This window comes from Anomaloglossus baeobatrachus, chromosome 2 (assembly GCF_048569485.1).
Source record: "Anomaloglossus baeobatrachus isolate aAnoBae1 chromosome 2, aAnoBae1.hap1, whole genome shotgun sequence".
Lineage (NCBI taxonomy): Eukaryota > Metazoa > Chordata > Amphibia > Anura > Aromobatidae > Anomaloglossus > Anomaloglossus baeobatrachus.
In genome coordinates this window covers 100025992-100042734 of record NC_134354.1, presented here as the reverse complement: position 1 = coordinate 100042734, position 16743 = coordinate 100025992, and the positions used below count along the sequence as shown (strand labels likewise).

Here is a 16743-nt window from a genome sequence, read left to right as displayed (position 1 = left end):
AGAGCACTCAGGATTTACATTTCTCGCACGGCGTCTCTGCGCCGTTCTGATGCGCTCTTTGTCCTAGTCGCTGGTCAGCATAAGGGATCGCAAGCTTCCAAATCCACCCTGGCGCGGTGGATCAAGGAACCAATTCTTCACACATACCGTTCTGCTGGGCTTCCGATTCCATCTGGACTGAAGGCCCATTCTACCAGAGCCGTGGGTGCGTCCTGGGCATTGCGGCATCAGGCTACGGCTCAGCAGGTGTGCCAGGCGGCTACCTGGTCGAGTCTGCACACGTTTACCAAACACTATCAAGTGCATACCTACGCTTCGGCAGATGCCAGCCTAGGTAGACAGGTCCTTCAGGCGGCGGTGGCCCACCTGTAGGAAAGGGCTGTCTGACAGCCCGTTCATGTGGTATCTTTTTACCCACCCAGGGACTGCTTTTGGACGTCCCACTGTCTGGGTCTCCCAATTAGGAGCGAAAAAGAAGAAGGGAATTTTGTTTACTTACCGTAAATTCCTTTTCTTCTAGCTCCAATTGGGAGACCCAGCACCCGCCCTATTTGTTCTTAGGGTTTCGTTTTTCGGGTGCACATGTTGTTCATGTTGTTTCTTAAGTTCTCCGATCTTGTTATCGGATTGAATTTGTTTTTGAAACTGTTATTGGCTTTCCTCCTTCTTGCTTTGGTACTAAAACTGAGGAATCCGTACTCCTACGGGAGGGTGTATAGCCAGAAGGGGAGGGGCCTTACACTTTTAAGTGTAGTTCTTTGTGCGGCCTCCAGAGGCAGTAGCTATACACCCACTGTCTGGGTCTCCCAATTGGAGCTAGAAGAAAAGGAATTTACGGTAAGTAAACAAAATTCCCTTCTTCCTAGATTCTTCCTAGTGGTAGTGTCTGACACAACCCCCCCAGGTCAGCAAAACTTTAATCGTAGGTTCACCGTATCTCACAGATAAGACCCTATTCTTGCGCTTTTTGTTTTCTTATATCCAGTGAAGCCAGCAAAGTATGAGACTTCTGAAGTGCTGTGCTCATCATTGCTTTTTGTTTTTCCTTGCAGATTTAGGTGCTGAAAAAATCTGAAGCGTGTCAACTGTTGGGGCTTTTTTTTTCCTGACTTTTTTTTTTTTTTTATTTTTTCTTTAAGCCCTTGTAGCCATTGACATAAAAAAAGCATGTTTTTTGGTGTGGCTTTCTGCCAGAAGGTGTATATTTCATGCAGAAAATATCTTCACCAAATCTAAAACCTGTGCAGATACCCTTAAAAAGATAATTCAACTCTTAAAGTTTCTTTAGCTTTGTTCTATCGTATTTTTGTGCTGTGCCAAGCGTACATTAGTGAATATGCAACAAAAACTTTTAAAACGTATGCCATGGCATAGCCATAGAAGATAATGGTTAAAATACAGTTCCTTGAAGAGCTGTTCATACTACGTGAACTTTTCCACGTTTTTTCATGTTACAGCCACAAACGTAAATGTATTTTATTAGAATTTAATTTGGTATACAAATTCAAAGTAGCAAGTATTTATGTATGAAGTGTAAGTTAAATGATATATGTTTTTTAAAAATATTTTTAAAAGATAAATCTCAGAAATTGTGATGTGCATTTGTATTCAGCCCCCTGAATCAATACTTTGTAGGATCACCTTTCACTGCAGTTACTGCTGGAAGTCTTTTGGGATACATCTCTACCAGCTTTGCACTTCTAGAAGCTGAAATTGTTTCCCATTCTTCTTAACAAAATATCTCTAGCTCAGTGAGATTGAATGGAGATGTCTGTGAACAGCAATTTTCATGTCTTGTCACAGATTTTCAATGAGATATAGGTCTGGACTTTGACTGGGCCATTCAGACATATGCTTTGATCTAAACCATCCACTGTAGCTCTAGCATTATGTTTAGGGCCGTTGTCCTACTGGAAGGTGAAACTATGCACCAGTCTCAAGTGTCTTTCAGCCTCTAACAGGTTTTCCTCCAGGATTACGCTGTATTTAGTTCCTTCCATCTTCCCATCATCTTTTGACCAGCTTCCTTGTTACTGCGGAAGAAAAGCATCCGCACAGCATGATACTGCCACTATGTTTGACAGTGGGGATGGTGCTTTCAGGATAGTGTGTAGTGTATATTTTCCGCCACACATAGTGTTTTGTATTTAGCCCAGAAAGTTCTACTTTGGTCTCATCTGATTAAACCAGCTTTTTCGACATGCTAGCTGTGTCTCCTACATGGCTTTTTGCAAGCTACAAATAGGACTTCTTATAGCTTGCTTTCAAAAAGGATTTTTTTTCTTGCCATTATTTAATAATGGCTTTGTTCACTTGCATTCAACCTCTGAATCTCGGCATATGCATCCTGTCTTCAGTGAGGCACAGTGTGCAAGAGTGGAGGAACAGCTTCTGTATTTCTGCTCATGCGCAGTGCTCCTCTCTGAAGCTGGGACTCGTACACCTGACTTCAGAGGCTCAATGAGAGTGAACAAAGCTGCGCGCATGCACAAGATTTCTAGGAGCTGCCATTGTCACCGGCTTGTGGAAATCATGTCATCATCACGCTCACAAAGCATGCGAACATGAAAAGACAGCCGATTAAGTCTGGGGAAACAACGCCCCATCGACTAGTTACAGGCCCTAGAAACGACGGAGCTTTTAAATCTTTTTTTAATAACCTTGATTTTTAGTGGATAACAAACAGGGCTGGTTAGGCAGGGAATTTTATCATGCTAATATGAATACTGCCGGGTTGCAGGGCAGAGGGGTCCTGAAAGGTTCCCTTTAAATCACCAGAGTGGATATCAAAAATAATTGGACAGCAACAAGTTTTGTACACAGTGGTAAATTATACCATAATATAGACTTGCCATAAAACTCATAAAAAGTGCACAGTGAATAATGTGCGTTATCTTAGATGAGCATCAATTACATACATAATGGCCAGATCATGCCGTAATGTAAAAATGCTACGAACTCATAGTTAATGCATAGCGCATAATGAGTGTTACCTTAATTACCCACCCAAAGATCTGTATACAAGTGCTGCATCACACTCAGGGTAACTTCGTTGGGCTTTTAATGAACCACTAAATGTGGCATCTGCCGGAGGACTGTGTGCCGCCACATGGATTACTGTAGCGCTCTGTATGTCTTCAGCGCAGCAGGAATGAGACCTTCATTTCTACTTCATTATTCTCTGCTGTCTTTTTTTTCTAGGCGCTAATGACTGGCCATTAAGGAGCACAGTCATAAGCCGCTACATTACCAGCCATTGGATGCAGCAGATTATTCCGCACTGTCAAATTAAAATGTACTTTCAGCAAACTTTACATAAATCAATAGTACTGATATAAGATAATTTGTAATATATCTCATCAGCCAAATATTCTACCTTTCCTTCTTATCGGATACTTCTTCCTCTTACCCTGACTTCTGAACTTGTCATCCGATCTGGGAAAAAAAACCTTAATTCCATCTTGCTCAGAAAAGCCACTTCAGATTCACTGTGGTGTCATGTGACACAGCCCATAATACTCTAAAGGTGGTGTCACACAAAGCGACGCAGCAGCGATCACGACCAGCGATCTGACCTTATCAGGATCGCTGCTGCGTCGTTACATGGTCGCTGGTGAGCTGTCAAACAGGCAGATCTCACCAGCGACCAGTGACCAGCCCCCAGCCAGCAGCGACGCGTGGAAGCGATGCTGCGCTTGGTAACTAAGGTAAATATCGGGTAACCAAGGAAAGCACTTCTCTTGGTTACCCGATATTTACCTTAGTTACTAGCGTCCGCTGCTTTCACGTTGCCAGTGCCGGCTCCCTGTTCCCTGCACTCCTAGCCAGAGTACACATCGGGTTAATTACCCGATGTGTACTCCAGTTACGTGTGCAGGGAGCAGGGAGCCGGCACTGACAGCCTGAGAGCGGCGGACGCTGGTAACGAAGGTAAATATCGGGTAACCAAGGAAAGGGCTTCCCTTGGTTACCCGATGTTTACCGTGGTTACAGCTTACCGCAGGCTGCCAGACGCCGGCTCCCTGCTCGCTTCAGTTTGTCGCTCTCTCGCTGTCACACACAGCGATGTGCGCTTCACAGCGGGAGAGCGACGACCAAAAAATTAAGCTGACATTCAGCAACGAGCGGCGACCTCACAGCAGGGGCCAGGTCGTTGCTGGATGTCACACACAGCGACGGAACGTTGCTGCTACGGCACAGAAAATGGTGACTTAGCAGCGACGTCGTTGTCGTCGCTATGTGTGACACCACCTTAAGGAGAAAGGAAGAGTAAGGAGCAGGGAGAGGAAATGGGCAGAGAAATGGGCAAAGAAAAAAATAGTAAGATCGTGGTGAGCTTTCTAACAAGTCTTTTACTTCACCCCAGAGCTGATTCACAAGGCAGTCCATCTCTGCTGTGTAATTTTCTCTGTTGCTTGTCTGTGTGTTTAAAAAAATTAATGATGATCAAGTCTTGATTTCTCTGTGCTGTGTATGGGACACAGCACAGCAGAAAATCTCTGTCTACCAGCTCCCGGTTGTTAGCAAATTAACCTGTTACTAGGTTTTTACCACGTAATGAGAAAGCACCATATTGTAGGGACAGAGACCCGGATTCCAGTGAAGTCACTTACAAAACTGAATATTGTAATTTTAATAAAATCACTTTTTTTTTTATCTACAGGAGACTATCACTAGAGGACTAGTAAACCTGCTGCCATGTAGTCCTCCATATTCATGAGCTCTCTATAACCCTGCACCCACTACTGATTGTCAACTTTCTGTTTATGCACAGTGTACACACAAAGCTGCTAATCAGTGGTGTGGGTGGGTTTATACAGGGATCTGCAGCAGAGAAAACAGTGGTGTTATCAAAACTACAGCAAGCAACCCAGTAAGTGATACACCACTGAAGCAAGATTTCTGCCCCTACATCATGGGGGAAAGATTCCATTTAAAAGATCGATCATGCAGAGGGGAAAACTAGTGAAAATGCAGGATACATATTATATACTTGCCAGATATGTTATTCTGTGTGTACAGCTTAGCCTGAAAGTTGACTAGAAGTATGGTTACCCATTAATACGTGGGGCTGCTGATAAGTCTTTGGCTTTGTGATATTTTTTTGTTTCTATGGTAATGAATGTTACATCACATGAAAGTCTTGTGTCTACTATATGTTTACAAAATTTTGTGTTTGTTGCTTATGGCAACCGTGTTCTATGCGGGGAAAAAACTGGCAAGAGTTTAATGCGATATTCACAGCAACTAAGAGCAGAGGAGCGATAAAATTCCTGTTTCTGCAAGGAAAGTCCGCAAAGGATATTCATGGTGATATTTTGCAGACATTGGGGGATCAATGCCCTTCATATTCCACAGTTAAGAACTGGGTTGTCAAATTTAAAACGGGCCATTACAGCACCAATGATGAGGAAAGTCCTCGACGACCGATAGTGGTTGTTGTTCCGGAGATCGTCGATGCTGTGCACAACCTCATCCTGTAGAATCGACGAATTTCAGCTAAAGCAATGGCAGACATCATAGGGATTTCCTGTGAATGGGTTGTGTCATTATCCATGAACATTTGGACATGAGGAAGCGATCTGCAAAGTGGGTCCCCAAATGTTTGACAACAGATCAGAGAAGCATGCGAGTGAAAACTTCTTGGATCACTGGTCACTATGGATGAGGCCTGGATTTATTTGTATGACCCTGAAAACAAGGAGTAGTCAAAAGAGTGGAGGTACAGTGGTTCTCCTCATCTAAAGAAGTTCAGGGTGCCACTAAGGTGATGGTGTCTGTGTTCTGGGATACGGAGGGCGTGCTGCTAGTGGACTACCTTCAAAAGGGTTCCATCATCAATGTAAAGTATTACATGGAACTTTTCGACCAATTCAAGGCAGCTCTGCAGGCCAAAAGGTGCGGCAAGCTGTCCAAAGGAATCTTGTTCCTGCAAGACAACGCCTCCGCTCACACTGCACAAGCGACCACGGCAATACTAATTGGCAGAGCTGGGCTTTCAGCTGGTTGACCACCCATCTTATTCACCAGATCTAGCTCCCTATCATCTGTTTCCAAACCTGAAGAAACACTTCAAGGGTACCAAATTTCACACCATTTCTGATGCCATGGCTGCTACGGATGCCTGGTTTGAGGCACAACTGAAATCTTTCTTTTTGCTAGGCTCACAGAACTTGCAATACTGATGTAAGAAGTGTGGTGACATCAGTGGAGAGTATGTGGAATAAATGTAAAGTCTCATCATCTTATCTCATTTCTTTCTGGGTAAAGCCAAAGACTTATCAGCAGCCCCTCGTACATGCAAGTACTAAATAATTGCTCAGAATAGTTAAGTCTGAAGTGCATATATACGGACACTGCTTTGCTCGTTTTGAGATCTTTATATGCTCACAAGCTGGATGCATAGTGGTATAAGTAAAATAACTGAGCGTTTTTTGCTTTCACAGATCTTATAAAACAGGCTCTGGTGTTAACAACAGGAGAACGGAGCTGTTCCTGAAGGAGCATGAGCACCTTAGAAGGTAAGATGGAAGGGCCGCCGCCTTTCCTGAAACCTATGGAGTTAATGTGTGCAGTATAGATTTTAGCTTTCTGTGGCCTAATTGCCCTGCACAAAGATCTGATAGTCAATAGGCTGATCCAGCAGCTATGCATGCAGAGCGGAGAGTTCATGCTTTACAGCAAAACACACGTTCAGCAAGTTTAAGAATAGCCCTCATTACAAGAATAGGGACTTCCTCGAAAGTAGCATGTCATCACAATTGTGCAGCCTCTGTTTCCAATCACTTACCCACCAGCAATCCGTATCTCTGCAGTGTGGACGCCATCCACTGGTATTGAAGAAGCAGCATATTCCGAATAGAGATCCCGTAAAATGTAATTTATTCTTCCTGCTTTTACTCTTTGCCTCCCATAATTTACCCTGATGTGGCCTACATTGATTATTTCACTCAGAAGTAAAATATAAAGGAATAAGTAAATCACTTGGAATTCCGCCAATTCTACCTTATCACGGAGGTTGGTGTGATATTGTATAATAACTGGGACCTGATACTTGGAATATTGTCCGATGAGATAAACCTCCTATTTGGAGGCACTTACCAAATTATATATTTGTCTGTACAAGATCTTCTAAGGAAACCCTGCGTCTGCAGAGACGCTGTGATGGAATAGGTTTCTAAGGCTGCTTTCACACTACGTTTTTTTTTAACATGCATTATGAACGTTTTTTTGCTGTAAAAGCGGATCCTGCTTTTACAGCAAAAAAACGCATGCATGTGTTATTTTGCAGGATCCTGTCACTTTAAGTTTATGGGCGGGCATTGGAGTCATGTGATCGGGAGTCAGTAGAACTGAACGTGATAGACTGGGAGCCGGCATCTGACAGCTGCGGAGGCTCGTAACCAAGGTAAACATCGGGTAACTTGCTTGGATACCCGATATTTACATTGGTTACGAGCATCCGCAGCTGCTAGGAGCCGGGCTGCCTGGTCCCTGCACACATAACCAACGTAAACATCGGGTAACTAAGAGAAGCGCTTTGCTTGGTTACCCGATATTTACCTTGATTACGAGTGTCTGCAGCTCTCAGGCGGGGAAGGGGGAGAGGAGAGGGAGGGGGAGAGAGAGAGAGAGAGGAGAGGGAGGGGGAGAGAGAGAGAGGAGAGGGAGGGGGAGAGAGGGAGGGGGAGAGAGGGAGGGGGAGAGAGGGAGGGGGAGAGAGGGAGGGGGAGAGAGGGAGAGAGGAGAGGGAGGGGGAGAGAGGGGGAGGGAGGGGGAGAGAGAGACAGAGGGAGGGGGAGAGAGACAGAGGGAGGGGGAGAGAGGGTGGGACAGAGGGAGGGGGAGAGAGGGAGGGGGGAGAGAGACAGAGGGAGGGGGAGAGAGGGTGGGACAGAGGGAGGGGGAGAGAGGGAGGGGGAGAGAGACAGAGGGAGGGGGGAGAGAGGGAGGGGGAGAGAGGGATTGATCACCCGAGGCTGGTTTCTGGGCATGCTCAGTAGAGCAAGCAGGATCCTGTCTATCAGCATGCCAGCGTTCACATGTGTTTGCGTGCAGTATAGTCAGGATCCAGCAATTTGCAGTATTTGGACGCAGCTCAAAAACGCTACAAGTAGCGTTTTTGAAAAATGTTAAAAAACTGCAAGTCGCTGTATCCTCACTATAGCGCACGCAAACGCATGCTAACGCGAGTCCATTGCAAATGCATTGAAATGAAAACGCATTTGCACTGGATCCGTTTTTGCGTTAAAAAAAACGTTCAGGACGCATGTTAAAAAAAACGTAGTATGAAAGCAGCCTAACCGTGACCTGGACTTTAAATAAAACTTGAAGTTTTTTCTAAAGTTCATCTTGTCTTGCTGGATTTTCTTCTTATATCTTGGACTGGTGACTACTCATTGCCATGCACCCAGAGGAGGGCTATGTGCAGCATGGTGAGCTGGTTGCAATATAATCAGCATACAGTGGTCTTTTCTGGGCTGTTATTACTGCAAACCACAGTCAATATTATGCTGCTGTTTACCTGTGCCGGGATAGACCCCCAAGTGCGGGCGCTTTTATTTAAAGGCCACTATGTACTTTCTATGTATAGAAAGTGATTGATGAATTCCCGCTGTGATTTCTGTCATTTAAATGTAAGCTGTTGCTTTATCTGTGTTAGATTTCATCTTATTACATTGCAGCATTCATTTTACACCCTGCACAAGATTTTAATGTGTATAAAAAGAGAGACCCTATTTCCCCAAAAATAAGACAGTGTCAAATATTAATTTTTGTTCCCAAAGATGCGCTAGGTCTTATTTTCAGGGGATGTCTTATTATTCCATGAAGAAGAATTCACATTTATTGCTCAACCAAAAAAATGAACATTTATTACATACTGTACAGTAATTATCATCATAAACCACCAGAAACAGACAAACTGTGAATCCTATCAAGAATTTCTTGTTACTATCATTATTTTCATGTACAACATACCCTGGTATTGTTCGGCGGGCATGCTTCCAAAGAAAACCTTTGCTAGGTCTTACTTTCGGGGGAGGCCTTATATTTAGCAGTTCAGCAAAACCTCTACTAGGTCTTATTTTCAGGGGATGTTTTATTTTCGGGGAAACGGGATTAGATCCCGTGATCCCAACGTATTGTTACCCCACTTGTAAGGCCACACCTGGAATATGGGATCCAGTTTTGGGCTCCACATTTTAAAAAGGTTATTAAGAAGATAGCCAGTTCAAAGGCGGGCAACTAGACCACTACAAGGAATGGAGGCCTCACATTTGATGAGAGGTTGAGAAAGTTGATTTATTTAGCTTAGAAAAAAAGATGTCTCAGAGGAGATCTCATTTATATGTATAAATACATGCGTGGTCAATATAAAGGACTGGCACATGACTTATTCCTCCCAAAGACAATACTAAGGACCGGGGGGCATTCACTGCGAGTGGAAGAAAAGCGATTCCGGCAGCTAAATAGGAAAGTGTTCTTTACAGTTAGAGCAGTCAGACTGTGGAATGCCGACCACAAGAGGCAGTAATGGCAGATACTATAACAGCTTTTAAAAAAGGGCTGGATGATTTCCTCACTACACACAACATTGTTGGTTATAAGTGATTTAATGACAAATTGTATAATTGTTGGAAGAAGGTTGAACTAGATGGACCTAGGTCTATTTCAACCTAAGTAACTTTTTGGAGTCTTCTAAACCAATTGCTGTCTTTCCCTAAAGTTAAATATTAATTATTTTTAACTTTCAGTGGTTGTCTACAACTAATGAATGTTGCCAATAGAGGGATCACCAGAGGGGACACTGTATATTTTACAACATTGTAAAAAATACTCCTCTTGGCAATTTTTACGTCAAAGAAGAATAGGTTGGTCTAGTTTGAGGTTGTGGCCTAACACAGAATTAGTGACGTGGATGAAACATTGAAGACGTAAGAGAGGGTCTATAAGAAGACATTATTATCACATACCTGTCGTTCCATGCATTGTGTTCCCATAAGCCTCCGCTTTGCATCCAGCTTGTGCATTTGCATGGACCTCCACCATGGCCCCAGTCAGAGGTTTACAATCAGATACAGCTCTCGCTCCCTCCACATTGTGCATATTAATGGCCTGCGCTAAGCAGCCCAGTAAGTGACACACGATGGAATCAGGGTCTCTGCCCCTACGGTATGCTGCTCTCAAATTAGGTGTTAAAAACCTGGTGACATATTCCCTTTAAGGGCAGCAAAAGGGGTAATCCAATTTATAGCTCTTAAGCTGTATGAACAATTACAATTCCTAGCAGGCTGTATACAGATGCACCTGTTAGGTTGAGCTGGGAGTTTTCAGGAAAGTTTATCTTCTGTCTTATGCAGGTACCCGTCCAGTTCTACCGTCCTGTTGGTTTGAATCCCGGCTGGTGGCTGCCATTCCTGCTGCCCACCCCTGAGTGCAGTGAAAGTGTCATGCATAGTAGTACATCAGTCTGCAAACCTCGGGCAGCATGAATCAATGCCCAGTAGAGAAAATGTAGTTTACACAATAACCCTCATAATAATTTTTATTTCATGAATTGATAGCACCCCATGAAACTAACCACCATTGTAACATATCTTATCAGAGAAATCTGCTGCTTTCTCTTTCTAGACTGATGAGAATGACAGACTTTCCCATTACTGAGATAGGAGATGACCTTTGGTTAAAATTCTATGGAGATTGAAGGAGCTGCCGGAAGAGGCAGGCCAGAAGGCGCAGGCCGGAAGAGGCAGGCCGGAAGAGGCAGGCCAGAAGGCGCAGGCCGGAAGAGGCAGGCCGGAAGAGGCAGGCCGGAAGGCGCAGGCCGGAAGGCGCAGGCCGAAAGAGGCAGGCCGGAAGGCGCAGGCCGGAAGAGGCAGGCCGGAAGGCGCAGGCCGGAAGGCGCAGGCCGGAAGGCGCAGGCCGGAAGAGGCAGGCCGGAAGGCGCAGGCCGAAGAGGCAGGGCCCGGAAGGCGCAGGCCGGAAGGCGCAGGCCGGAAGGCGCAGGCCGGAAGAGGCAGGCCGGAAGGCGCAGGCCGGAAGAGGCAGGCCGGAAGGCGCAGGCCGGAAGAGGCAGGCCGGAAGGCGCAGGCTGGATGAGGCAGGCCGGAAGGCAGGCGGAAGGCACCGCCGGCTGCTGCAAGTGCTCCTGAAATGACAGTCACAATTCTCCATAGAAAATGGAACACTATACGAAAACCAGCTGTCCTCTCCTATCTAAGTAATGGGAACATTTGTGTTCACTATGTCAGATTTTCTGGATTTAGTTGATAAGATATATTACAAAGTTTATTATTTTTATGTGTACTATTGATTTATGTAAGAAAAAGGGGCTGCTCTTTATAGATCAGGATGGGGACTATAGAGAGAAACCTGACAGTTTGGTGCGGCTCCTGTCTGACGTCTCTTCTCCCATTCCAGTTGATTGACACTTCTCTCCTGTGTATAAGGCGAGATCTGACCGTCACCTGACAATATCTTAAAATATTTTCTTTTAAAGCTTACGGCAATGATGCTGCCAAATTTACGTGGTTTGGGTATCATAAATCTAGTGACAGTTTCTCTTTAATCCCCTTCTACCGCCCTCTCCACCCCCCCAGGCCAGGAGGTGATGATGTCCTATTTTTTGGTCACCTGATCCCTGAGGTCTGTTATTGTGATGCCTTGATGATGTCAGAAAATTACCTATTGTTTAAAGGTGTCGGCCACTTTCTCTTGTTAGTGCAGCTTTCCTCACACACTGATCAGCACTTCTGTCCATACAATGGCTGCTGATGGAGGAGCCTGTGTCCAGACATGGCCATCAGGATACTCCAATTGCAGTTTTACCTTTGGAAGAGGCTGATGGAGTGACCTGCTAGAGAATGAGTGAGTTCGCTCTGACTATTATGGACAATCCAAAAATAGTAAAAAATTATTACATCTTTATTAAAGCGTTAAAAGCCATGTCCATGATAAAAAAAACCTGTTTATGAATGCATGATAGCCAAGATCACTGAGCTGCACAGAAAAACAGACCGTGTGGGTTATAACGTATTTTCTGGCATATAAGACGACTTTTTAACCCCTGAAAATCTTCTCAAAAGTCGGGGGTCATCTAATACGCCGGGTGTCATCTAATAAAGGCGGTGCCGTCATGGCTTTACTGCCGTTGTTTACACACAATAAAAGATATTGTCACCTGTCCTCCGTTCCCGCGGTGCCTCCTGGGGTTTAATGCAGTTCACAGGCACACAGACCCCTCCATGATAGCGTCCTCTGCACGGAGCGGACTCTGCAGGATGTCGTCATGGCTTTAGTGTAGTTGAATGCTTTACAGCGCCACAAACCAATAACCTGCAGTAAAGTGCTGACAGCAGCGGCCCCGTATAGTGGATGCGATCATGGAGGAGTGCTTCTTGTGGACCGCAGGCACATAGACCCCCTTCACGATCGCGTCCAATACAGAGGGCCGCCGCCGCTGCTGCTGTCAGCGCTTTACTGTTGAATGCTTTGTGGCGCCGTAAAGCATTCAACTGCAGTAAAGCCATGACAACATCCTGCAGAGGCCGCTCCGTAGCTATCACAGAGGGGTCTGTGTGCCTGCAGACTGCAAGAAGCAGCTGGAGACACAGTGGGCATGGAGGAGAGGTAGAATATCTTTTATTGTGTGTAAACAACGGCATAATAGGGGACAAAAAGGGAACCAGCAGGAAGACATTACTAAACACTGGGGACAATACTGCAGGGGACATTACTAAACAATGGGGACAATACTGCAGGGGACATTACTGCAGGGGACATTACTAAACAATGGGGACAATACTGCAGGGGACAATACTGCAGGGGACAATCCTGCAGGGGACATTACTGCAGGGGACATTACTGCAGGGGACATTACTAAACAATGGGGACAATACTGCAGGGGACATTACTAAACAATGGGGACAATACTGCAGGGGACATTACTAAACAATGGGGACAATACTGCAGGGGACAATACTGCAGGGGACATTACTGCAGGGGACATTACTAAACAATGGGGACAATACTGCAGGGGACATTACTGCAGGGGACATTACTAAACAATGGGGACAATACTGCAGGGGACATTACTAAACACTGGGGACAATACTGCAGGGGACATTACTAAACAATGGGGACATTACTGCAGGGGACATTACTAAACAATGGGGACATTACTGCAGGGGACATTACTAAACAATGGGGACATTACTGCAGGGGACATTACTAAACAATGGGGACATTACTGCAGGGGACATTACTAAACAATGGGGACATTACTGCAGGGGACATTACTGCATGGGGCATTATGAAACAATGGGGGCATTTAACTGGGAAAGTTGGGGGTCGTCTTATACGCCGTAAAATACAGAAGCTACGCGCTTCAGACACCTTTCTGTATCTCTTATCCAGACTTGGGTAAAGCTTACCGGAGGGTGTCTGAAATGTTTAACTATATCCTACACGGTCTGTTTTTCCGTGCAGCTCAGTGATTTTCACGATCATGCATTCATGAACAGTTTTTATCATGGACTTTGATTTTAATGCTTTAATAAAGATGTAATTATTTACTATTTTTGGAGTTGATTATTCCCTTTTTTTTTTGGAGTGATCTTGTCACGTACTCCTCCATGGTCAGCCATTGTATGGACAGGTGTGTTGGTCAGTTTTCGGATAGTTGCACTAACCAGTGAAAGTAGCCGGCCTGACCCTTTTAAGCCATGTTTTTAGGAGAACTTAATTTTTTTCAATCATTATTTTATTGAAATCTTTCATATAACTTTCCATATGAAAACAATCCTCCTAGTCGGACACACTACCTGTCCTGTAGTGATCATTTCTCCACAGTCTTCCCATAATCACATCAGGTGGCATTAAAATGAAGAGTGACCCCTACATATACGAGGAAAGGACACTCGCCCTGTATAGAAATTAGACAAGTGACTCCGGAGTGCAGCGTGAAATCAGCTGATCCTTCAATTATTTTCAATGACACGTGTGATGTGACTTACCGCTCCATTCAGTCCCAATCTAGTGGATGGTACGGTCTCCAGCGATCAGACATTTTTTTTCCTATGTCCGTTTTGTTATTGAAGCCCTTTAAATCTTATTAAATGTGTAAGAAAGGTTACTTTCTGCCCATTTACCTATTGGTAGTTTTCATGATTAGAGATGAGCGTATCTATGGAAGCTCGGTTTGGCAGGTTCAGCCGGACTTTTGAAAAGTTTGGTTTGGGACCCAAAGTTGACCTGAACCTCAAAGGAAGTCCCTGATTGGGCAGTCCGGGTCTCCGCCCACATGCAGCCAGCTATAAACAGAGCACTTCCGGGAGCAGGTTGGCGAGGTTTTTCCATTTTTTTTTTTTTTTTGTGTACACTACATCCGTTACATGTTGTTGTTATTCCCTGTGAGAGCCGTTCACACACTGCAAGCGGCTCGCACCGGGCTGAGCACAGCACTGCTCTCGCTATTGGTTTTCATACATAAAGCACCCTATCTCCGAACTCAAACTGTTGTTTTTTTTTTGTTTTTTTTTGTAAAGTCCGTGTTTGGTCCTAACACCAAACCTCAGGTTCGCTCATCTCTACTCCTGATGCATCTTCAGGAACACTTCACTCCCCATCGTTCTTGCTTTCTGGGGTGAGGTGATAAGGGATGTGCATCTGATTGATTGACAGGTCAGACAAGCGCATTGTTGAGCCGCTGTCCTCCAGCTGTGCAATCTCCATGATGCTTTGCCTCTGCAGTGGCGCTGTGGCTGGGCGCATGCTCTGATGTTGCCAACTTTGGAGCAATACTTAACGACCAGACACTACTGATAGATTGCAGCGGTGGCAGGTAACCTTGACAACAAGCAGTAAACAATAGCATTTAAAATGATTTTTACATGCATTTTTTTATTCTTACCCATATTTGATGATCAGAAAACCCCTTTACTTTCATGTTCTCACAGTATGATAACATTTTGTGATATAATTTTACATATACATGACCAGGGCCTTTCCTGTACATAACGGGTTCTGTGTAGAGACAGCATCGGGCACTATTTAGACCAGCGGCTTATGGAGGCACAGACCTCTCCTTGTATAGATCACATTGTGCATGTGATAGGTCTCTCCCTCAGTTAGTTGGGATCTATACAGGAGGGTTCTGTGCCTCTACAAGCTGCTCGTCTAAATAGTGCCTGATGCCAGTCACGACATCATCGGTGAAGTTACCGGACAGACCAGCAATAGTCAAGTGCAGGTCTGTGTTTGATTTACAGGTGCTTTAGTATTTGGCGGACAGCGGCTGACAACTCCTAGCGCTACAGGCAATAGCGCTCCTATGTTAATATGCCGCTTCTCTTATTAGGCTGCTTTCACACATTCAGTTTTTCCTGTGCAGCACAATCCGGCGCTTTGCAGAAAAAAGCAACCGTTTTTTTTTTTGCCGCCGGTTGCATTTTTTTTTTGCATAGACTTCTTCTTAGTGCCGCATCGGCTTGCGTTCCGCCCGGTTTTTGCCACATGCGGCAGATTTAGCCGATGCGGCGGCCGGATGGAACGTTGCCTGGCACGTTTTTTTTGTCCGGCAAAAAAAAACCGCATCGCGGCGCATCCGGCCGATGCGGCGTGATTTGCAATGCATGCCTATGGACGCCGCATGCAGCATCCTGCGGCAAAAACCGCATCTGGCCGGCGTATGCATTTTTTTCCACTGCACATGCTCAGTAGCCTGCCGCAAGCGGCAAAAACCGGACGGGCCACATGTAAAAAACTTATGCAAAGGATGCGGTATTGTCGCCGCATCCGTTGCATAGGTTTTAGAGCCGGATTGGCCGGTTCTGCTAAAACCAGAGGTGTGAAAGCAGCCTACGGTGCCAGTTGCTCAATTTATAGGTGCCTTACTTACTGGCAGACAGCGGCTGATAATCTTTAGCGCTCCAGGCAATAGCGCCTCTCTATAAAGCACACAATATACATTACAACTTGGGTTGACAATTGCAAATAGGATGTATAGCATATTAACACATATTGGCTAAAAAATTGTAGTGCCCCTGACAATAGTGCCTTTTGTACAGCACTTAACATACAATATAACCTAACGTCCTTGATTTATTAACTAGTGTTATTTTGCTGTCTAGGTCAGTGATCTTTATTTAAAGGGAACCTGTCACCAGATTTTCCCCTATAAGCTGCTGCCACCACCAGTGGGCTCTTATATACTGCATTCTAGAATACTGTATATAAGAGACCAGGCCGCTCTGTATAGCGTAAAAAACACATATTATACTCACCTACGGGGTGGTCCGGTCCGATGGGTGTTGCTGCTCTCCAGTCCGGCGCCGCCTCTCTGCGGAAATCGCTGTCTTCCTTTACCCAGCCCAATGTGGATGACACGTCCTACGTCATCCATACAGGCCGGCATTGCTGTCCTGTGCAGGCGCACTTTGATATGCCCCTGCTGAGGGCAGATCAAAGTACTGTAATGCGCAGGCGCAAGGAAAGGTTAAAGACTGCAGCATATCACACAGATGACGACGTGAGAGTCCAGCTAGTCAGATGTCAAGGATCATAGAGGGTAAGAGATTCGTGAGCCTCCCATCCAGAGGCTTAAGACTATACTGACTTGGCCGATGACTTATTAACGTTCTCTCGTTCCATCATGATTTCTAGATAAGTTCCGCTTTTTGCCATTAGGGGGCACTGTGTGTATGTTAATGCGCCAGCGATTGTCTTCTAGACATCATGAATTCA

At 45.1% G+C, this 16743-nt stretch overlaps 1 protein-coding gene across 2 annotated transcripts in view; it reads left to right on the top strand.

The window, feature by feature from the left end:
* The window catches only part of GOSR1 (golgi SNAP receptor complex member 1), a 124333-nt gene that overhangs the window by 52110 nt on the left and 55480 nt on the right, over positions 1–16743 (top strand). For both annotated transcript variants that reach the window (XM_075335229.1, XM_075335228.1), the window contains exon 6: positions 6447–6521. In XM_075335229.1, coding sequence (XP_075191344.1) covers positions 6447–6521 — 75 coding nt within the window. The remainder of the gene's footprint in view (positions 1–6446; positions 6522–16743) is intronic.